Source organism: Festucalex cinctus, chromosome 3 (genome assembly GCF_051991245.1).
Source record: "Festucalex cinctus isolate MCC-2025b chromosome 3, RoL_Fcin_1.0, whole genome shotgun sequence".
NCBI lineage: Eukaryota > Metazoa > Chordata > Actinopteri > Syngnathiformes > Syngnathidae > Festucalex > Festucalex cinctus.
In genome coordinates this window covers 26,076,849-26,100,266 of record NC_135413.1, presented here as the reverse complement: position 1 = coordinate 26,100,266, position 23,418 = coordinate 26,076,849, and the positions used below count along the sequence as shown (strand labels likewise).

Genomic DNA, 23,418 nt, shown 5'->3' with positions numbered 1-23,418 from the left:
CGCATATGCAGAATTCAAACCAAAATGTCTTTTCAACCATGGTTTCTTAAAACTTTTTTTGTGGGTCTTCCCATGATAGTCATAATTGCCAAATTTCTGAATTATTCTATAAATACTTAGTTACTGGAAATGGCGTAATTGACTCTAAAATGGCTATTTCAAACTAAAATTGCAGACTTCCTGTGTCTTTTCTTGAGACTTTTTTTTGTGAATATAACTCATGATTGTCACGCCTACCAACATTTCGTCTGTCACTATTATTCTGTGATGTATCTTACCTTTGTTTGAGGCGTGCTGCAGGCATGTTGCATCATCGGCTAATTGCCACCCCAGAGGTTGCGATCTTCATCTTCATCTTCATCTTCTACTTCATGATCGTCGTCGTTATCGTCAGCATCCACATGTGCTGCAATCACCTGCAATCCCTTCCACGCCGCCGCCGGTTGCTTAGCAACCGAAAAGGAGCAAATGGAAGCGTCGTTGACATTTTATTTGCATGAATAATTTGTGATCCTGTAGATCAACGTATGAACAATATTAAACCCAATGTCAACAGGATTCATGTTAGCATAATAAGCTACCTGTGTCAGTGACACCAGTTAGGCTCACTGCATGCGTGTGGAACTAATTGATTACACCCCCTGGGGATGTCATTTCATCATACGCACTGTTGTCTTACAACAGACAAGATGTACGTCCTTCTGGGACATAATAGATGTATGTGTTCATGTTTTTGCATCTTTGTGTGGTCTAATATTTGCAATTGTGTGTGTTAACTGTGAAGCATCCCTACACACAAGTAGGCTAGAGTGGGCTAACAATTGTTATTTGTGGGGACATTCTAGAAATTGTGCATTTCAGGACACATTTCAAAAACAAAATGGCAGTTTTTCCTGCTCCGGTGTTCTGGCAGAAGCTCCGCTTAACCCAAATAAACAAACCCCCAAGTTTTTATCCTACATTGTTTATTGATGTCATCAGTCAAAACAATATTAATAACCACAGACATCGAAATCCACAGCATGTACCAAAAGACTATTATATAATTAAGAAAATATTTTTAAAAAAGGCATGAAAAATATATCCAGTTACATTTGAGGAAAACAAAAATTGCACCAGTCCTTAATATAATAACATTTTAAAACTCAAACCTTCCTGTTTTTTTTTTCTTTTTTTTTTCTGGTGTCTACTTGAACTACTATACATTCACCTACAACAAAAACAAGCCAGCTTGTGATTTTCCTACTAGGTCCAAATGCAAGGCAACAAACAAAAATGCCAAAGTTACCATCACAAAGTGTCAGTCAGTGCAACAATAAACGCTATAAAGAACTATAAAAAAAAAAAATTAAAAAAAAAACTTTTGAGGTACAAAGTTGTGAAATGTCAACTCCTATCATAAGTAAAACAAATAAATCACAGCAGTCAATGAGAAAGTCCAACAAAAATCATCCTGGGTTTGAGCGGGCGTCCACGTACGTGCGCATCCTGGCCCGGTGCGCGGGTTCCAAACAGTACCCGATGGCCCGCTCGGCCTCGAACACGCGGCGCCGGAAGCGCTCGCGGTCCCGGGCCATCTCCTCCCAGGGTCCTTTGCGGGAGGCGGCGGTGGCGAAGCGCCACGCCCACATCACGTGAACCTCCACCACCGGAGAGAAGCGCACCACGCGCTGGAAGACACACAAACAACAACAACAATACGTTAAGCAATACATTTAAGTAAAGATTTTAAAAAAACAGCTGGATTTATTTTTAGCCATATGTGGAGTTAGGAAGGCTGAAGGAACCAGTGTAGCATGTAGCTGGTAGTGTCGTGGCAGTGATGCAACCCAAGTCGGGCGCCGGCAACAAGTCTCAGCTGACTCACTTAAGTCATGTGAACAGTCACCGTGACAACACACCAAACCCAAAACAAACAAGTCATCACACACAGGCTCCCCTTCCTAGACGCCGCGCCCCAACTAAGTAGTCCAATTAGAAAATTATATTCCTCATTAGGATTTAAAAAAAAAAACAGTAATAAAAATAAATTATTATATTATTATGAATTGAATTTTGTTAAAATGCAATTAAGTTCTCAAAAAAAAAATGGTACGTTAAAAAAAATAAAATTTCCATTAAACAATGTTATTACCTTAATTATAATATTGTATTAATAACATAGTTGTTGTTCAATGGAAAATTATGCAATTTATCAACAAAAACATTTTTTTTTTAAATAAACCTTCACAATAAATGCCTTAATCCAAATACAGTAATTGTCTCATACTAGGGCTGCACAATATACTGAAAAAATATCAATATCGCGGTATTGGCCCATACAATATGCATATCGCAAAGGCATGCAATAAGTTTCATAAGGAATTTTATGCTTTTATCTGAATTTGACAAGTCAGCCACTAACTAAAGTGTGCACCACCATCTAATAGTTCAACATTATCGAGAGATAATTATTATTAATTAACTAAAATTATCTGCGATTGGCTGGCAACCAGTTCAGTGTACCCCGCCTACTGCCCAAAGCCAGCTGAGATAGGCTCCAGCACCCCCACGACCCTCGTGAGGAGTAAGCGGTCAAGAAAATGGATGGATAACTAAGATTATAATGATTTTCCTGCATGAAAAAATGTAATTCTTTTATAAGATAATACAATTTTAATTTCTTTAGGTACATGTTAAACCTTGATATAAATATTAATATTGCTATATTCAGCAACTATATCGCATGATTTTCCAATATCGTGCAGCCCCATCTCATATACTAAGAAATATTACATTTAAATCACAGAAACGTACGATTGTCTAATGAACAAATAGAAATCCATTTATTCAAATAATCCAACAAGATAAATGCCACATCTGAATAATATAATTCTGCAGCTATTTTTTAATTTTTTAAATAAATTGTAAAAATGTGTAATGCATGCATGTGTGTGTGTGGGTGTGTGTGTGTGTCAGTAGTATGTTGCTATGTTTGTAAAATCTCATTACCTTTTTTGGGGTATCAGGCAGGCGCTTCTCGGATGATTGACATCTCTGGGTGGGTCGTTTCCATGTCACCCTGATGACATCTTCAGAGTGGCGTGTGACACGTTGGGTTTCTTTCTGGAGTGTTTTGGGTGCGGTGTGTTTGGAGGGAGTGTTTTTTAGAGATTGTTGGACATTTTGAGGCTGCCGATTGCTTAGACGGGCCTGGAAGTTGAGCGGGTGGTAAGGGTCGTCTTCCCGGTCGAGGCACCTCCACAGCTCGTCCTCCGAGGAAGATGTGAGGTCGCTCTCCTCGCTACCCGGACTCGCCGAGACGGGCTGTGGCACTTTGCTGACGGTGCAGGCGGTGAAGCACATGGGGTTGTACGGGTCGTCGGGCCCGGAGAAGAACTCGAGAAGGCGTTCGCTCTCCTCCAGATCGGCGACGGACCCGTCAGAGCTGGACCAGCTAGAGTCGCTGTCGGAGCGGCAGACCCACATCTTCAGGCCCAACATCTCCTCGCCGACTTTGCCTCCCATCGTGGCAGCTTGGGGCTTTTTCAAGAAGAGCTCCCGGCCTTCCTGTTTGCCAAACTCGCCGACGTCGCCGTCCTTCTCAGAGTCCTCCTGGAAGAGCGCCTCGTTGGGGAAAACCGGGAAGACGTTCCAGTCGCTGTGGAAACCCACGTAGACGCCGTCGTCGGGGCCCAGGCCCGACAGCAGTGCCTCGGCCGCGGCCATGCCGCCATCGTCGTCGCCGGTGCCGCCACCGCCGCTGCCGCAGAGGTCCGAGAGGCCGTTGGGGCGGCCGACCTTCATGCCGGTGTCGCCGTCAAACAGCGAGGACAAGAGGAAGGACTCGGTCGGGCTGTGCTGGATGTGCTGGCCCATCTCGTCTGTGATCTGGAAGTGCACTTCGAAGCGAAACATCTGGAAAACTGAAATAAGAAAAAGCAAGTCAATAGTGACACAAAATGGAAGTCGACAAGGGTCTTACACTCTTTGAACTCTTTAAACAAGTTCAGTTTTTTGTCCCTTTCTTAGATGTCTCCTATTTGTTTATTTTCCTCCGAACATGTATATAAAATTAAAAAAAACAAAAAACAAAAAAAAAACAGACTGGTTATAAAAGTACATGTACATACACAACATTAAAGTAACAATAGCAACATATAAAAAGTTTTGCAGTGGTTCAGCCAATCATCAAAAACACTATTCGAAAAGAAGTAAGAAGTATAAACTTAGCGGGTCTTGCCCCTTTAGCATCCGTTACACTGCATTGAATAACAAACTATTTTTTAAATGTTTTGATTAAAACGTATGTATGTGTTGTTCAACTGTTGCGTTCAGACCAGACGTAACGTATTGCATCATGTTTTCTCAACTAATTAAACAGACAAAAAAAAAAACAGACAAAAAAAAACAACACAATGCCCGTGCCCCCCAAAGCACATCACATTCCACACAACAATAACACACAACGTAGCACGGATAAACTGGTGTTATACACCAAAATATATCACTTACTAGTAAGAGTTAAAAATAACTGAGCCATAGCATAATATGGTAAGCTAGCTACCCTAAACGCACCACAGCAACGGTCAAACCTACCTCGCTAACATGAGTTCTGTAGTTAACTCTCCGTAAACGGCTCATAGTATTACATTGAGGGTAATGTATGAGCGACGTGACTCGGGAACGAAGAACAAAAAGGTACATTTACATTACTTAAAAGAAAAAATGTCAGCGCGAGAAAGATCTCGTGTTTCCGTGAAGAATTTAACGCACCGCGGACGTGCTCGTCGCAACGGTCGTTATCGGGTCAAAAGTCGAAACTTTTTGGGTTTCCTTCTTACCAGACAAGAAGGTGCAGTAGATGACCCGAACCACAATCCAGAGGTGTTCCCACAGCACTGTCAACATCTGCTTGGTCCACGGTAAAAGTGCCATCCCCCGGCTTCCGAACCTCTCCATGGCCGCGGCGGCGGTTGAAGTCCGATCACAAGTCATCTCCGCAGACATTTTTGACGACGCGTGGAGGAAAGAAAAAATCAGTTCTTATCACGTATTTTGGTACTCTTCGTCGAAGACCAACTGACTTTGCGTCAAAGACAGATGAATGTCGCTACACGGACGCTTCTTCATTTTCTGCCAAATTAGCGCCATGTTTTCCTCAGTCTCTTCCTAGTCAGGCTTTTTCGTGTAGTAGCGTCTCCATTTTGTCGGTTGTCATGTCTTGTGTCTTCTAGTAGTGTCGAATAATCCTCTGTGGTGACGATCTGCGTTTAATACATGGAATGACGTCAGGCTTCACTATAGATTGGACAGAGCGACTGTCGATTGTCCAAACGTGGGATTTGCCCTTCCCCTTTTTTGTTTCCTCTCGTCGATTGTGTCACGCTGCCTTCTGATTGGACAGAACGAGTGTCAGTCATTCCACAACAAGGGGCCGCGCCTTCTCCTTATACGTCACACCGACGCGCCGAAAGTTCACGTAATTTCCCGAACACCGACGACCAGGAAGACGAAATGGGAAATGAAAACGCTACCGTCGGAATTTTGCACTTTAACGTTTATGTTATCAAGATGTCAATAAAATAGCGTTGTCGCCAACAGGCCATCTCATGTGCTGTATATTTAAGGGACATGATAGAATATTTAAGTCACAAAAACGGTCAATAGAGTATGGTACTAGTACACAACAAATCACTGCTGAAATTGGATGCTTGCATTAGCATTTGACAAAGAATAAAACTGTGCTGTTGTCATAACGGCAGGAGAAGACACAAATGTTTGTCATAATAGGTATACAGCAAAAAAAACAAAAAAAACAACAACATTATATTAAAATGTCTGTCAGAGATGAGCAAAAGGATTTCAAACAATTCATAACAAAAACAAGAAGTTTCAAACTTGAACTTTCATTTATTTGAAAAAAAGACGCATTTATGCCACCAGAGCAGAAGCTGTAGAAGACTCGCTGTGAATAGAAACAAAAACACGCTGTTAGAAGATATTGAGGAAATCATACACCTTTATGCACAATATTCATCTTGTTCGAAGGGGACTGGCAGAAGCAACACCGGCAAGCCGCTCTGCTAATTTACCTCCAAGTTTTGCTCTTGCACAACAGAAATATCACAACTCTCACATCCAGGGAGAGCAGGACAATGAATTTGTGCCACGGCTTGCAAGTTCGTTTCGAGAAAAATGAAGAAAGGCGATTGAATACGTACTACTTCCAGTTGGGGGCCAGAACTCTCTTGGTCTTATAGTAACGGGCCAGCCTGTGGATTCTGCTCTCAATGAGAATCAGGCGGAACTTGGCGTCTTTGTCCTGCACGTGGACAAACACATACGTTCAAGGCCACGTTCAGGAAAATCAGAGAACACCCGAGCGCTTTATGTGCGCGGCGGCACCTTTCGGTTTCTCTCCAGATGCTTCCGGACAGCCACGGCCTTCTTGATGAGGTGGTACAGGTCCTCGGGCAGGTCAGGGGCCAGGCCCTTGGACTTGAGGATCCTCAGGATCTTGTTGCCGGTGACGAAACGAACCTGAGCGACACCGTGGGAGTCCCTCAGGATCACACCTGGAGGAAAAAAAAAAGAAAAAAAGAAAAAAAGTTATTACGGTTTATAGGTCACTGAATTATAACAAATAAATTGCATTTTTGCTTTGTTTTCAGTCAACTCTTGCATACTGCAACTGCAAATTTGCATATTCCAGAATTCATTAAAAAATACATATCTTTCCTTTTTTTTGTTTTCCCTCCCAGGATTTCCCCACCCACCATTTTTCGTAGAAATCAGTAAAAAAAAATTGAATATTGTTTTGGGTTTGAACCTCCCTCAATCCATTTCAACGTGCATCAATTAACTAGATGCAGATTTTCACTTTTTGCAGGCTGGTAGGGGTCAACTGTAGATTAAAGCAACCAACCAATTAAGAATTAAAAAAACAAAACAATTACATTTTCATATAAATTAACAAATGGCTAAATGAATGCAACAAATATTCAAAACAAAAATTCAAGCATTCATAAGCTTCTGCCATGTTTGATCAAAGCAGTTAGCTTATTTATAACATTGAACATTAGGAGTGTTTAAAATATTGCATAAAGCATAAAATGTCATTTCGATGGTGACAGTTTGAACTCTGAATGAAGCGTTTCCCTGTTATATCCTGTAAGTAAAAATGGTTTCAAACACATTCTACATTATGAGTACTTCTGCTTCATGCTAAGATTTGTGACATTTGCTAATCAAGTTTGGACAAATACATTTCAGTTCCATGCTTTGCAGTTCCACAACACCTCATAAACAACCACAACATAAAACATTTAATCGATTCCATATATGTAATCACTTTGCGTGCTTAAGATTTATTTTAATTAAGTAACAATATGCAGTTGATTTACCAATCTGAGAGGGGGTCAGGCCCTTTTTGGCCAGCTTGAAAATCTGCTCTTTGACATCATCAGAAGTCAGTTTCAGCCACTGGAGGAAAAAAAAAATGCATTGAGGTACATACTGAACACAAATTACAGATTACAATCTGTACCAATTTAAATGATTAAATAAACATGTATCGCTGAGTGTCCTAAGTAAATGGGGTTGCAGACTTGTTCAAAATGTTTTCTTCCTACTTAGACTAGATCCAAATTTCCCCTACGACAATATATTTTTCCCTCAAAGAAGCTTAAACAATTAGACTAATACTGATTTATGTGCATGATTTCATTTTTTTTTTACTTACTTTTAGCAGTACCGTGAAATTGCCTTACAATGTACTGTAAATGTAATGTAGGTGCATGAAAAGAGTGTGGGACTCACAGTTGGGACACTGCGTCTGTAAGGCAGGGCTGACTGGGACAAGCCCTTTCTGTTGGGAGGAAAAGAAAACACATTTTGCGTCAAAGCAGTGCAAGAAAACTAACTAGCTTAACTAGCATCGTGGCATCGTTTGCTCGCTTGTTAAAGTCATTCCAAGGTACAAACTCGTAACGTGAACATTTGACATGTTTTGTTACATATATTACGATAAAGTATAAGCGTGCGTGACAACTGTCGTGCGTGTGTGCTCTTCATGAATCAAACGTTGTCAAATTGATCATTTCGGCTCCAAGTAAGCATCGGCTAACTACAGTTAGCACGAAGCTAACAGACGGCCGACACCTCCGTCTACCTTATCCTTTTTCAAGCTTTTAGAGCCGTATGAAAGCCTCCAAGTTGGTCAATTACCGTTCGTTACAAGCTTATATCTACTCTTATGTCGTTAAATGCGACATGAAGTTAAGAAAAGGCAACTTTAAAAGACTAAAATCGGCGTTTACCCGGGAGCGTGCATGCGACCCATGATGGCGGTAGAGGAAGAGAGGCCGCACACGAGCTAGAAAATGGGGCTTTGCGCTTGCGCCGGATGTGACGTGATGCAACGTCACATAACGTTATTTGCGTATACCCATAAAGTAGATTACAAAATGTGTTATAATGAAAATTAGTCGTTTGTCTCCACTTTGTAATAATTTAATTTTATCTGGGGAAAGTCTGAATAATGTTTGTTACTTAAGATTTACTTTCATTCTTAAAATGTATTGATTGTAGTTACCGTATTTGCATTATTTTGTATGTTTGCGTTTTCTGAATTGTGTACTGTAATGTAATGTAAATTACGTATTCTTCATAAATCTAACATGCTACTAATTCTGTGGAACTATGTAAACACTCATTTACAGTCGTTGCACCTCAAAGTTAACATAATTCAGAATTCACTCACTGATTGTTTATAAGCTTTGTTTTGTTTGGTTCATTGATTTGAATAATTTATGCCTATATGTAAATGAATTAGGGAGCTTTACCTAGTGTGATATACTTGGCTTTCAGTAGGATTTAACACATTACTGTATAATTATAGTTTTATTAAATTATAGTCATAAATCATTGTATATCAAGAGCAGATTCCCAAACGCTTATTTTAACTGATTAAAAGACTTACACAAAAACAGAACTAGACAAACAGTGACAGCAAACCTAACATAGTAACTTTTTTTTTTTTTTTGCAACATTTATTTATTTTTATCAATTTGAGGTGGTGGTGGGGGGGGGGGGGGGGGGGGTGTAACAATTTTCTGACATTCATGCAGGCCAATCAAAGACAACTTCCCATTTGTTCCAAAAACAATTTAATTTGCTTTAGGAAAGAGGGATTACAGCCCACACAGTGATCCATTGATGGGGGAGGTTACAAGTTACCAATTAAGAATAAATAACTGCCCAGATAGCAAAAGATGTTTATTCAACGTTGAATTAGGGTTAAAATGGATGATTTTTGGTTACGGTTGAAGATTGATTGGTCAATCAACATTGATTCAACAGCATTATGTTAACATTGAAGTTTGTGTTTAAAAGATAACATTGAATCAACGTTGTATTTTGGTTGAATTAAAACGTTTGAAAGGTCAATGTTTAATTAACGTTGAATCTATGTTTGCCCTTCTTGTTTTTTTTTTCCCTTCAGCTGAGAAATTGACTAGGAGAGGGGGAGGGGAAGTATTTTGGGGACAGGTTGATGGGTGGGGGGTGTTAGAGTCTTTAAACATTTATAATAAATATAAAACATAAAGCTAACTACTTTGCGGATTTCATTTATTGCGGGTATTTTTTGGTACCTAACCCCAGCGGAAAACGAGGGAACACTGTATTTGCAAAACTTGTAAATTATTTGAATGTACTCGAAACACCTGGCATTTCCACCAAATAAACTGTACACGTTAGAGTTTCTAGTTTGTGCATTTCAGCCCAGTCATCAAAAATATGTGCCCACATCCGGCATAAGTCCGGCACAGGTGGCATTCAGTCGACACTGGCATAAGGCATGTGGGCCGAACATGGCCCAGGAGCAGCAAAGGTGGCACTGGCTTGACTCTGGCAAACAGGATGTGGGCCAGTTGCTGTGTGACGCATCTGGCCCAGCTATCAATTTACAACTCTGGGCCACATATGTATTGCCAGTCTTGTCCCACTCTTAAATGCAGTTTCAGATTTATTTATTTTTTCTACACACATTTTTTTACACATACTTATTTGCATAACAGATGTTAAGAAGAATTTTAATACATCATCACACAGACATTTCAATATGTTTCTGGTCAAACAATCAAAGTTTGTGTGTGAATTCTGTGAACGAACTATCATGAAGCTTCCAGAGAGAAGTTCTTCGAACGTGCGTTCACCATTTCTTTGTAGCGATTCAAGGGTAAGTATTTAATTTTCCTATGTTTTACATTTGATATTTTATGGCTTCATATTGACACAACTACTGAATTGACTTCACAGACATTGGTGTGTGCGTGCGTGCGTGGTTATCTAAATTTTCCCGTTAATAGTTTCAATGCCATAATATTTAGTTAGGTGCACTCACTGGCTGATCAGAGAAAATCTCATTTTATCTGACCAGTTTTGTTTCAACCTGCAACGCATAAACTTTAAGTCTAACAATTCTAAAATAAAAACAACTATGAATATTCATATGAAAGAGATAATTATTTACATTTAGTGGAAATCTGATTCAGAGGTAAAGCTTTTAGGGGGCAATATTGTAATGAAGCTATTTTATTGAGACGCAACTCTGCGAGTATAATCATATAAAAAGGTACCAAATTATCACTAGCACCAAATATTACATTGTTCTGGGATAATATTCAGCTTGTATTGTAAAATATGCAGAGCTTGAATTATGTATTTTTTATAGTGCTGTGTGATATGTACATTGTGTGCATAATATTATATTAAAAAAAATACAAAAGAGGAATGACTTATGCGTTACACACATTTCCCAGGTTATGTTTTAAAAATCTATTATATATCTCATACAATTTTAATTTCATCGAGTTGATTTAAATATCTACTGTACTTTCTAACGTTATTGGATCGCTGTTCCACAGTACGCCACTAGATGGCGGGACATGCTACTAACCAGACTGACACACACAGTCATACACAGCGTAGAAGAAGAAGAATTTCAAATTGCCGACAGCCGTGCTAAGAGCGGGAATCCAAACGTCGACGTTCTGTGTTTCAGGTTGGTAAAAGTTACATTAAATAAAACAAATATGTATCACCATGTCCATTGTCAGTTGGGTCGCTAAGCATATTGGTCTTTAGAGGTGGTTTTAGTGAAGAAATTGTTTCGAATGATCCTAAACGTTGAAGCTAAGTTGCTAATTCCGACGGCCTCTTAACAATGAGAGTTACGACAAGCCTATCTGTGTGCTATGTTGCTGATATGCTAGTAGGCTAACGAACTACACTGAAGCGCTACAGGAGCGTTTACATGAAGAATGTATCTTTTTTCAGTCGTTTTTAACAGGCTGGTTTAACAGTTGAAGATAGAACATTGAATAGCGTTTTCTTTTAGGTTTAGTTTTTAAAGTAAATTAAGTCCACTTGTATAGTAATGTAAGGTTTATCTGTAATTTGTTTAACTTCTGTATATAACTTAATTCATCACGAAATCTAGTCGAATCATGCTTCAGGATATTTATTTGTTGAGGGAAGTAAAAGTATTTTTTTAGTAATTACTAATTATTGAGCCTATAATGAACACATTTTTTTCACACTGTAATAAAACAAAGGTGTAAATGTTGTACTTTGTTGCTTTTAATATCATTTGTTGTCTGTTGATGTACAGGTTACTTGTGCTGTTTTGACGAGTCACATGGCGTACAGGTGGTGCCAGCGTCTTCGAAACCAGATGGCTAATTAGTAATTTACTACTTATTCAAACTAAGAAGGCATGTTGTACCTTGGCCAGAGCTTGGTGAACCTCTTTGGTAAGTAAACAAGTGAACAAACACTCAAAATATTAATTTCTAAGAATCTGAAGAAAGCTTAGGTGAACTACCTTTCACCACATCCAAATGTTGAAATTAGTGACAGAGAATATAACTTGGCACAGGTTTAATGGGGAAGGAGAACATGCAGAGGTCTGTCTTACCTATAAGGAGGAAGAGGGCAAAGTGCAAATTTTTTTAAGGTAATGTTGGTATGTTTTCAGAATTCATAATATAAGATAACATAATAATTAATAGAATATCGGTTGTGCTCAGGTTTCAGGCTCTGAGTGTTTCTTCAAAATGTTCTGTCCACAAAATCCATTCTGAGGAGTAGCGCAAGACAGGTAAATGATTCTGCGCACTGTACTACATGATTGTGATGATATTATTGCGGTAACACATTGCTGACTTGTACAGTAAGTTTGAAACTTACATGCTGTGTTGTTGATATTGTTTAGGTGCACAACTCACTTTTTCAAGACTACAAACACAATTACAGCTCTACAACAGGTACCTAGACCCATTGTTAATTTAAGTTGTGAGTAATAATAACTACTATGATTATGAAAGAACACAATCACATTGTGAAAAAAAATGTTGAACAGGCTCTTCTGTTTGTTTCAGGCAACCCTTTTTGCGGTGCTTGGGGACCAACCGGAAGAAAGGGAAATACTGTATTCGTAGTTGGTAAGTTTTTCAAAGGTCACTGTTGTAGAACCAAATCATCATAAATCTTAGCACACTTTTTTTATTTTATTTTAATTTTTTTTACCAATTTGTAAGGCATAATTATGGAGGACCAAAACTGCCAAAATTCAAAATAAATAAATGACTAAATAAATAAATAAATAAATTACTAAAAGTGAAAGTAAAAACGGATGAAAAATATACAATTCAAAAATGAAATACAAATGTATTATTTTTATTTTCAGTTTTAGTCATTTAGTTATTTAGTTAGTCATCTGGGGGGTGGAGAGGGGGTGATGTATATGAATATTGCAAAATTTAGTAAAGGTTATGTAATTTACTTAAAAGTAAAATCTTCAGGCATCGGGAGAATTCTATCAACAAAAGTTGAGTGCAAAAATTAAATTAATAATAATAATAATGTCGTCTCTCATAGATTAATCACCTGGCTGTCGTTGAAGGCACCAATTCGGACAACCTAATCAGACGGATGATGGCAACTGTGATGACAAATGCCCTGGGCTGTTAAATGAATACAACTGGGCAGGGAAGCAAGACAAGTGTTGCGTTGGCAAGAAGGCATTCAAGGAGACAGTGATGCAAGACTGTATGTTTGGTGAGTTATCGCCTATGTAAACTACTTATTACAAGACAGAGTTGAGCAGAATGTTCTGAGCTGCTTTCTTTTGTTGTGTAAAATCACTCCACCTGGGGTATGGAGTCAGAATCCTTCCAATACCCGAAACCTCGTAATAAGGGTTTGACTCTCCGAAAACATTTTTGTATAACTGAAAAATTGTTTTGAATTGTCCAAAAATATTTTTGAATGACTGAAAATTCCCAGAAAAAGCTTTAAAAAAAAAACACTAAGAAAAGACACATTTTAAAAGTGCGGCTCCACATAGACATTATTTATCTATTAATTAGAGAATGGTCAATTCCGAAATCAATGAAAAAAAAAAAAAAAACATCATTGATACTTCACAAAAACAGCAATTAGTATATGTATCTTTGTCTTTTCATTAATATATTGCAGTCAAGATGGACTCCATCAGGCCAGGGCTCTACACTAACTTTTCCACTACTAGCACTGGTGCGAGTAACATTTTTGGTTGCTCGCACAGCACAGGATTTAGTCGCACCATTATTTGTGGAGGTGCAGCATGACCTGGCTTAGGCATACGCAACTCGATATATTTGCAAAATATTTTATTGGAACACGAGGTTTGCCTGCAACAGCAGTGGCTATCAAAACAAGTCAATCATTTCTAATAAATTATGTCAACATTATTTTCTTTAGCTCAGTAAAAATCAGTATTTTTTTTTTCTTCACCGCTACTCCCCTTACCTTTTCATCTTTATGCTGTCCTCGCTCCGAAGCTTCTAAATTTCACCAGCTAGACAGCGAGTTAACGACGTTCCAAATAACCAGACTTCATTTTCCTTTTGTGCTATTAATTTGAACAATGGCCTCTGACCATTACCCTCTTTAAGTCGTAGTAAAACTAGAAAATAAAATAAACAATGTACCTAACTATACACGACACACTTTCATGCTAGTAGCTAGTTACATTGCACATTCAACATTCTGTAATTGTCCTAATTAACTCATTCACTCCCAAAAACGTATACGTTTTTTAGGTTTTTGTTTGCTAGAGTTTTTGTATGAAGGCTTTGATGCAGTTTCTGACCTGAAGTGGAAGCTTAAAGCGATAGTAGTTATTACAAAAAAAAAAAAAAAAGTGTGCTTCATCTGTTTCATGAATGAAACTTTTTTTTGTAATAACTACCATCGCTTTAAGCTTCCACTTCAGGTCAGAAACTGCATCAAAGCCTTCATACAAAAACTCTAGCAAACAAAAACCTAAAAAAACGTATAAATACGTCTTTGGGAGTGAATGAGTTAACTAAAATAAATCTACAGTGGTTTTTATATTGACATCGCATGTATTTACCAACATTGTCAAATTCAACAAAAAAGTGTTACTTAATACTTACTGATAGTTACTGTAACAACAGAACAGCTTTTTTTCTAAAACAATAAATTGTATTGGATACTAACTCTCTTCTCTTTTGTAATCTTGTCTTTCAGTTGCTGCTCGACAGCTTGACCGTACACTGACTCAGCAGGACTTTGGTGTTACTGTCAAGCATTGGCTGCGTTTTGCTCATGAGTGTAACGGTGGCATCCCAAGCAATGCTAGTGCCTTGGACGCAACTGCGAACGCAAGTCAAAATTTAGTGTGTCTTTTTATGGACTGACGTACAGTCAAAGTGAAATGGTTACCGCTTTATACACTGATGTTCCTACAGTTCATTTCATGTTTATTTCATTCCTTTGTCAAGAAAAAGAATAATACAATAAAAACAAACATTATTTGAGGCAGAAGCCAAACGGGTGTTATTTTCTTTGCCTCCATTCTCCCCAGAATTCAGTTACAAAGTACTGTGTTTTGATTTCTAATAAATGTTTGAATATTAAACATATTTTCTGTCCTAAGATTTTCATACATATGGGGAAGTATGGTTAAGGAAATCAACAAGCTAATAATACATCCAAGTAAGTTGTAAGACATCTGCAGAAACACTAGGTGAAAAACATACGGTAACTTTTTTTTTTCTAGTGGACTAACCCAATATTTTTTGTTAGTTTAAAAAAATTGTTCTATATTAATGTGCATGATAATAGTAATAATAATAATGTACATTTAGATGTAAATTCCAATGTAAATGATGATTAACTTAAAACATTTATTCCTCACATTAATTCACTATAAAAATGCATGTAGGTTCTGATTTAGATGATAGTTGAAACGACATTGATATTGTGTGATATATGGTTACAAAGCAAACGTTGACTCAACATTTTATCAACCTTGCACTTTCTGTATAATTTAAATGTTAGAATTCAATGTAAAATCAACCAAAGATACATGTAGATTCTGATTTAGATGATGGTTGAAACGACATTGATATTGTGTGATTTATGGTTGAAAAGCAAACGTTGACTCAACATTTTATCAACCCTGCGCTTTCTGTTTAATTTAAACGTTAGAATTCAATGTAAAATCAACCAAAGATGCATGTAGATTCTCATTTAGATTATGGTTGAAACGACATTGATATTGAGTGATATATGGTTGGAAAGCAAACGTTGACTCAACATTTTATCAACCTTGCGCTTTCTGTATAATTTAAACTTTAGATCTCAACGTAGATTCAACACTTAAGCCGAACTATATTTCAACGTTGATTCAACCACATTTTGCTATCTGGGTGGCCCTGTTAACACAAATGCTCTCTTTATACAGACACTAATCGTGAACCAATATGGGATTAATATTCATTAAAGTCAGTGTCACTGATAAATGGTCATCATCATCATCATGTGAACACACTTGCATGGGGAGGAAAACTTTATTTTATTAACATTTATTGTGAAGTTTTTTTTTGTTCCCTTTTTTTTTTTTTCTGCGTGTGGGTAAAAAGTGCTGATCGGGAGAAACCCGGAACATTCCAAATGGACATGTAGGCACTGCAAGTGAAGTCCCAAACTCTCCTAAAAGTGTGCTATCTTGCCATTAATACCAGCTAGTGTGCGATTAATGGAAGCCCACCATTACCCTAAAAAAAAACAAAAAAATGATATTTCCTGAATACATCTTTGTGAGGCGGTTATTTAAAAAAAAAAATAAAATCTAGCAGTAAGACCGCATTAAGAGATTGTGAGCCGTCGCTAAGGCACCTGTTAAAGTGGTCAGAATTTGCTGCTCTGTTCGGCTAAATTTGGCACATTTTGGAGGGGAAATGTTGTAGTGTAATATCTGGAATCTTTTGTCAAACTACCTCAAAAGCATCTGTGACAAAAACAGCAAACTTGACATTTTCAGGAAGAAACCTGTAATCCATTACCCATAATCTGGTGAGTTAAACGGCCCAATAGTGTCTGCAGTTAAAACAGCAAACTTTGTATTTGCAAGTAGAATCCTGTGGGTTATTCCCTCGTATCTGGTGTGTCAAACTATCCCAAAGTGTTTACGGTGAAAGCAGCAAACTGACGTCCCCTAAGGAAGCAGAATATGAAAAAAAAAAATTGAAAAAAAACAAAACCCTTGCTCCTAGTCCTTAAAAAATAAACGTGTCTATATCTCTCTATATTTATATTTACTCTTGTGAAAGTGAGCAATTTTGGTCCTCTAATATCAAAATGTACAAAACATTACAGCTCATTGTTAAAGTTTAGGAGAGACAAAAAAGTAAGCGATTGTTTTGTCACAGAAACAATCCAGGTGGCATTTTTTTCTTCCTTTTTCTTAGAAGTAGGGCACAGCAGCGAGCTTGTACCACTTGACCGTCTCCTTGCCCAGGTCAAAGTCTTTGAGGCGCAGCGTAATGCCGCCCAGGAAGTAGTTCTCGCGTAGGGACTCGGCACTCAGCACGCTGAGTTGCAGCTCGCGCAGGCCCAACGTCTCCTTGCTGTAGCCGCTGTACACCAGCTAAGAAGCAAAAGCACGTCTTTCATTACATCTTTGTCAAATCTAGTCAAATGATAGATTCTTTCTAACCATCTCATTGAAGGTCGGGTTCCTGGTTTTCCTTGAGATCTTGGTCTTCCGCTTGGAGGTCTTGTGCGGATCGGGGAGCAGGTACGTCTTCACGTACGGGTTGGGATCCGTCCCCTCTTCAGACACCTGAAATGGAACGCGGAGGACGTCATGGCGTGAGCAGAGAAGGAACACGTTCAAGTAGCACGTGGCGATTGTTTACCAGATCTCTGATGTGCATGACCATGATGAAGAGGGTGCTGTTCCTGTACGAGATGGACAGTTTGACCTCGCCTTCCACGCGGCCCGACGTTGGACTCAGCGGGGGCTCTGCAACAGCCCCAACACAAAAGTGGAAGTTGAAGTATCTCAAAGACATGCTAACCAAAACAGCAGCACTACACTAAGCTAAGCATTTTTCAGTTTAATTCAAGTGTGTAGAGTTCCCTACGCAATATTAAATAAAGACAATTGGAAATTTGTGATACTGTTAATAGGTTAATAGTATTTTTAAAAACACATTTATACAGGAATAAATAAATATTTTTAATCTGAATAAAGAACTACCATCCGCATCTGCTTACCAGGAGCTCTCTGGGTGGCATCCAAACCTTCCGTCTTGTCATCCCGTGCCACGGGATGAAAGAAGGTGTAGATCAAGTCGCACTAGTAGAGAAGAATGTTAGGTGGAAAGACCACGATTTACTGACGTATGTGCGTGCGTGTGTGCATATTACCTGTGTGACCTCGGCCGAGCAGCTCATCAGTTTGTGGATGTAGTTGTTCAGCTCCAGCTTCCTCTTGGCGGCCACCTCCTTGATGTGGGTGCGGCCCAGCACCATTTTACTTGGAAAGCTGGAGAGAAAAATCAATTGTCAACACAATGGAGAGAAAAAAAAAAATCAATACTTATCAGTCGGCAGTGCACATTTCATCCACATGAGGGAGCTGATTAGCTTTCTACTACCCTCTGTGATGAATTGCTCAACATGCCATGATTACCTTACACTAAAGAAGTAACAGTCACTATTTATATGAGAAAAAAACTTCACGGCCAGAAATATGAAACATGCAAATATAATAAAATAAAAACTATAATTTACTGGAATTTTCTTTATTTGTCTCAATAATCAAATATATAGCAAACTCTGTGTGAAAGGGGCTATGATGACAACTAAAAAAGCCTCTTAAAAATATCCAAGTGAATAGAGAATACCTTGGCAGCTTCCAAAGGGGGAAAAGGATAGTGAGTTTGTTGTGGAGCTCCTGAAACTCATCAAAAGTGCGGAAGACAAACTGGGGGTCGTTCTGCCCTTCCCTGAGCAACCTCACCACATACGTCTGCACAAAGGGCACAAGAGGGAGATGTATAACAAGTTCAATAAGCTAATTAAAAAAAAAAAAAAAAAAAAACGTACATAGTGCTTGTCAGGGTTGTATCGCTTCTGGAAGGAGAATATGGAGGCGTGGAGGATGCGGCCCTCCTGCTTCAAGGTGTACGTCTTGGGCGAGAAGGACAGGATGGGCTCGTCGTTAGCCGGCAGACCCGAGAAGCGCAGCTGGGCCAGGTTGTGGATGAAAAAGTTGAACTTGGTGGCCACGCTGCCCAGGCTGGACTCGATCAGTCTGCAGTCATGTTGTGAATTTGTTAACAAAAGGAAACCAAATGTGTAGTTTTCTTCTTGACCTTACACGACACAGTGACAACTTCAAATACATATATATATTTTTATATTTGCACTGGTATGTGCTCCCATCTAGGGGATTTTCAATTCATTATTTAGGTTGGATTTATAAAACCTGGTTCAAGAATTGAATCAATTCCAAGAACCCAAATGTGGATAAAGCCCTTTTCACACTGCACTTAGCATGTCATTGTCAAACCCATTCATTGTGTATGAGTACTAACAGCAACAGATGCTCATAAAAAGCAGCCATGCTAACTTTCTGGTAGGCCAGTAAGCAGCCACTTCCAAATGGAGTGCTGTCATCACTGCAGCGCCATGAACACCAAGAAAACCAAGTGCAGTGTGAAAATGCCTTAAAAATCCGATACGTATCCAATACCTGACAATGTGAGAGCAGTGTAAAAGCGCAGTTTGGATGTAGCCCATTAATACCAGAACACCTGCTGTAAATCTAAACCACAGAAAATTAAATACTTCTGATTTGTGTCCATTATTAAACAAAGCAAATAATGATAGACAGGAGCTAATGGAACAATATGAAGGTTACCCTTATTTACTACAATCATGTGTGTACTTTGTTCCTTGAATTAAATTAAAATGATGGTCAGGGGCTGACACACCTGGTGAAGAAGATGGTGGCCTCTGCGTCCGTGTTGTGCGGCTGCAGCGCGTCATAAACGTACTTCAGGTCCTGAGAGCCGGTCAGCTCTGGAAGACCCGATGATGTCATCTGAGACAGGATGAGATAAACGCACAGTTCAAGATAACGACATCAGCAGCTCATTGTGCACACAAGTGTCATTTTTAAATGATCAGACTCATTAAACCAGAAACATGCAATTAACTGGATTGTTGTCGTCGTCGTGTCATCATAATGAGCTAAGCGACAATGAACAGCAGCATTCTGTCGCCATTCTGGGTACTCTATAAATAGACCAGGTTATTCCGGGTAGGTGCACAGGAGGCACGATGACTTATTAGCGAAGCAAACTTTGCTCGAGTCGGGAAATGGCTGAGCTACGTTAAAAATGTAACATCCTGTGAAAAATGATGAGGAAAGTAGATCTTTCTGTGTGAGAGTTTAAAGTAAGCGTTTACCAGTGAAAGCAGGTTGAGGAAAAGGCCGGAGTTCTTGCGAATGAGGTTATAGGCCTGGCAGCAGAGGTCAACAAACAGCTGGAAGCGACTGGTGGGACGTTCGCCGCCGTTAATGACGTACGCCATGTCAGAGGTCAGCACAAATGGTGCTCGGTCCCTGGTGGCAGACAAAGCAAAAAAACAAAAAAAAAAAAAGCATATATTCAGCAAAGCAGAACAAAATGGCAACCAAAGTTATTCCTCCTGTGTTACCTTTTGAAGCTTCCAAACATCTGGGCGTGGCCTAAGAACTTGCCAAAGTCGATGTGGAACATGTGGCCCGTGGAGCGCAGCATGATGTTGTCGTTGTGGCGGTCGCAGATGCCCAGCACGTAGGTGGCCACGCAGCAGCCGGCACAAGAGTAGATGAAGTTCTCGGACGCCTGTGGAGTGGCGAAGAGGATTGTGAGCGGGAAATATGCAGGTGAGTCAAAACATTAGATGCGCAACATCAGTGAAAAAAATATTGTACACTAGCAAATACACAACTAATTCACTCAGTCACTCCCAGCTACTTTCACTGAAGCAACCCATTTAGCTCCTGGCTGTTTTACTGGATTTTAACTGATTTTGCAAGCTCCCCAGAATATTGTATTCTTTTGCTATAAAAACATGGAACCTACCAAAAGAAAGATTAGAGTCTCTTCTTTAAGGAACAAAATGTATATTTCTTTCTGTTTCCGTTTTGCAGAAATTAGCATTAGTTTCATCATTATTCACAAATCTGTTTTGAATTATGGGAAACAGCTTGTTTTCAAAATGGCCCTGGTTGATCTCTTATACCCTGCTGCCACCTGCTGGCCGTTTTTCTAATTACTACCATTTTTTTTTTACTCGTTCTCTGCAGTTGAGAGGCTACATCAAAGCCTTCTGTATGCTCTATAGGGGTGTTAAAAAAAAAAATCGATTCGGCGATATATCGCGATGCTACATCGCGCGATTCTCGAATCGATTCAATAAAAAAAAAAACGATTATTTATTTATTTTTTATTTTTTAAAGAGCTCAGAATTGTTCATTCGGTAGTCTTACCGATTCAACGTCTTATCATCATTGCCTTTTTTTTTTTTTTTTTTTTTTTTTGTGTGTGTGAATCGATTTTTAAACTTCCATTTTTAATGGAAAAATATTCAACAAAACGTCTGACTTCGGGTTAGGATTCACACCTTGAGCATGGAAGAATGTTATATGAACGGAACATTAAGCCTTAATATTTTATTTTAATGCTGTTCAAACATGAAACAGATTACAACCTCTATAAGACTGAAATTTCAGATAAATAAATAATACATTTTCATATAAATCTTACACTCTACAAGCTTACTGATTAGTATTTTCTAAATTTTAATGAAAAAAAATCGCAACAATCGACTTATAAATTCGTATCGGGATTAATCGGTATCGAATCGAATCGTGACCTGTGAATCGTGATACGAATCGAATCGTCAGGTACTAGGCAATTCACACCCCTAATGCTCGAGCATAAAAAATGTATAAATACGTCTTTGGGACACTTATAACATTTAAAATAGAATGCATTTATGTTTTTGGGAGCAAATGAGTTAAGATGTTAATTTATGTAATACCTACAACCACCACGCTTTCTGTTCTATGGGGGGGTCAATATAATATATTTTAGAGCTCTATCAATACTGTAATACCATGAAACAGTGACACTTTTGTTAGATGCTATTATATCATTAATTTATTTTGTGTTGATTATTTTGTTGGTTTTGATCAGGGGCAGATGACATAAGTTTTACTTTTTAATTTTTTTACTTTCTGGCTCTTTTCATGTCTCTTTTTTTAAGGAATGAAATGAAAAATTGAAAATGAAGGGGGAAAAAAAAAAAAAAAAAGCTTCAAAATATGATACCGGCCCATGACGACTGCCAAAACTGTAGGAAAAGCTTCACTTCAACTATGAATTATGCAGCGTTCACTGGTTAAGAATATTAAAATGCAACTTAACAAAATTAACTGTTCATTTAATAAAGGAACAAATGAATTGACGTTACTTGAAATGGATTTCCTGATTTGTGCATACCCTCTCATACTCGTCCTCGGCGGGGTTGTACTTGCGTAGCCACTCTGCCAGCGGTTTGTCCTTAAAGGAGCCGGTGACGCCATACTCCACCTGGATCTTTCTCAGGGTGTCGGAGGATGGCACCAGCTCCACCATGCCTGTCAACACCACAACATTTAATCCTTTCAGAAGTGCTGGAAATATTTTTTTTCCGCTGCTGGCGACATGACTTGTAAGTGTTCGGTACCTTTGTCCTTGCCCGTGGAGATGCATTTGAAGTTCACTATGCGAAGGTCCAGCCCTTCTTGCAACCAGATGCGGTCCATGATGCGGATCATCTGTAGCGCCAACATGTCCTGCCTCAGATCTTCTCCCACCTAATGTGTTCAGAGTTACATAAGTATAGATGGATTTAGATTGCTGGTCCAAGTGACCAATACAGATCAAGTTACATATACATTTCAATTGACACATAGACTGACATAATACATGACACAACACAAAATGCAGTACATAATACAAATATTCCAAGTTATATACATTTAAGAGCAAAAATAAATTAAAAATTAAAATTTGTCACTTGAGCCATGCAGCGTAAAGGCCTTTTCACACTGCACTTAGCGTGCTTTTGTTGATCCTGTTCACTGTATATGTGCTGCGAAGGTGTGAGAACTGAACGCTGTGTCACGTTACAGTGGTTGGTGGTGACATTTTGCTGTCGCGGCACTGCGAGTTGAAAGATGATATACTCAGGAGCGGCGTCACTGTGACATCAGATGGAGTATCCATTCAGAGAAGGGCTGGCGGAGTGATTTCAGAGTGCTAGCGGCTAGAATTCGACCAGCTGCTATGCTACTTCCAGGTAGGCTGGTAAGCACGCGCTGCCAAATATGGGCAAGCTTGCATCAAAGCGCCATATTGCACCCTGAACACCAAGAAAACAAACTGCAGTGTGAAAAAGCCTTAGTGACAAATGATACTGTCATTTCAACTTTAAGCCACCAGGGGGCGCAGTGTTGTGACCACAATCGTAACAAGAACCAGGGATGTGATATTTGAAACACAGCTTGACATCCAGCATGTTTCTTCAAAATGTGTGCGCGTTGTACCTTGAACATAACGTTGATCTCCTCTCCTAGTGGGTCAGCATTAACCAGAGCCAGCTTGAGAGGAAGAGCGTTGGAGTTGAAGAACGAGCAGGCCTGCCCACACAAACAAGTTTGACTTTATTTATTTAACATTCACGCACAATCCCCACAAAAATATTCCCTTTGTGCGTGCGTGTTACTTTGATGTTAAGTTCCTTGGCCACCAGACTGGGGAAGATGGGAAGTCGGCAGCTACTCCTCTGGAAAAAGTTCTGAACGCTTTCAAGGCCCTCCAGAAGAGCCACCTAAAAACGCACACAAATGAACACGTGACACTGGCAATAAGTGAATTGACCTGGCCCATCTATTCATTTTAAAAACCAATCATGGCCTTAGTTTTAAAAACGGTGGAAACCAAGGTCAAACCCAAACGTGATTGTACTTCTTCA

General features: G+C 39.0%; 3 protein-coding genes, 1 long non-coding RNA gene and 1 other non-coding gene across 6 annotated transcripts in view; 1 reads left to right on the top strand and 4 right to left on the bottom strand.

Annotated features, from left to right (window-relative positions):
- Positions 1-948: 948 nt before the first annotated feature.
- LOC144016249 (uncharacterized) lies at positions 949-5,724 on the bottom strand. The gene is made up of 3 exons (XM_077517121.1): positions 4,824-5,724; positions 2,992-3,905; positions 949-1,670 (listed from the first exon to the last, which is right to left on the bottom strand). The coding sequence occupies exons 1-3, from the start codon at positions 4,987-4,989 to the stop codon at positions 1,449-1,451; spliced, it is 1,302 nt and encodes a 433-aa protein (XP_077373247.1). The 5' UTR covers positions 4,990-5,724; the 3' UTR covers positions 949-1,448.
- Positions 5,725-5,872: 148 nt separating this feature from the next.
- rps13 (ribosomal protein S13) lies at positions 5,873-8,419 on the bottom strand. Its single transcript, XM_077517122.1, has 6 exons — positions 8,301-8,419; positions 7,801-7,849; positions 7,386-7,464; positions 6,388-6,557; positions 6,204-6,304; positions 5,873-5,947 (listed from the first exon to the last, which is right to left on the bottom strand). Exons 1-6 carry the CDS (start codon positions 8,321-8,323, stop codon positions 5,914-5,916), a joined length of 456 nt encoding a protein of 151 aa, XP_077373248.1. The 5' UTR covers positions 8,324-8,419; the 3' UTR covers positions 5,873-5,913.
- On the bottom strand, positions 6,019-6,151 carry LOC144016830 (small nucleolar RNA SNORA19). The gene has a single exon (XR_013283037.1). It is a non-coding gene; the product is annotated as a small nucleolar RNA SNORA19 (small nucleolar RNA).
- Positions 8,420-10,317: 1,898 nt separating the features above from the next.
- Positions 10,318-14,883, top strand: LOC144016248 (uncharacterized). Its single transcript, XR_013282873.1, has 8 exons — positions 10,318-11,047; positions 11,657-11,798; positions 11,924-12,001; positions 12,075-12,145; positions 12,260-12,311; positions 12,426-12,488; positions 12,925-13,104; positions 14,581-14,883. It is a non-coding gene; the product is annotated as an uncharacterized LOC144016248 (long non-coding RNA).
- Positions 14,791-23,418, bottom strand: part of pik3c2a (phosphatidylinositol-4-phosphate 3-kinase, catalytic subunit type 2 alpha) — a 31,874-nt gene continuing 23,246 nt past the window's right edge. For both annotated transcript variants that reach the window (XM_077517115.1, XM_077517116.1), the window contains exons 20-33: positions 23,170-23,274; positions 22,991-23,083; positions 22,129-22,258; positions 21,903-22,039; positions 20,071-20,240; positions 19,819-19,975; positions 19,341-19,450; positions 18,451-18,658; positions 18,249-18,373; positions 17,770-17,887; positions 17,617-17,698; positions 17,256-17,362; positions 17,054-17,179; positions 14,791-16,984 (exon numbers count right to left, since the gene is read on the bottom strand). In XM_077517115.1, the coding sequence (XP_077373241.1) occupies positions 16,802-16,984; positions 17,054-17,179; positions 17,256-17,362; positions 17,617-17,698; positions 17,770-17,887; positions 18,249-18,373; positions 18,451-18,658; positions 19,341-19,450; positions 19,819-19,975; positions 20,071-20,240; positions 21,903-22,039; positions 22,129-22,258; positions 22,991-23,083; positions 23,170-23,274 (1,851 nt within the window). In that variant the 3' untranslated portion in view covers positions 14,791-16,801. The remainder of the gene's footprint in view (positions 16,985-17,053; positions 17,180-17,255; positions 17,363-17,616; positions 17,699-17,769; positions 17,888-18,248; positions 18,374-18,450; positions 18,659-19,340; positions 19,451-19,818; positions 19,976-20,070; positions 20,241-21,902; positions 22,040-22,128; positions 22,259-22,990; positions 23,084-23,169; positions 23,275-23,418) is intronic.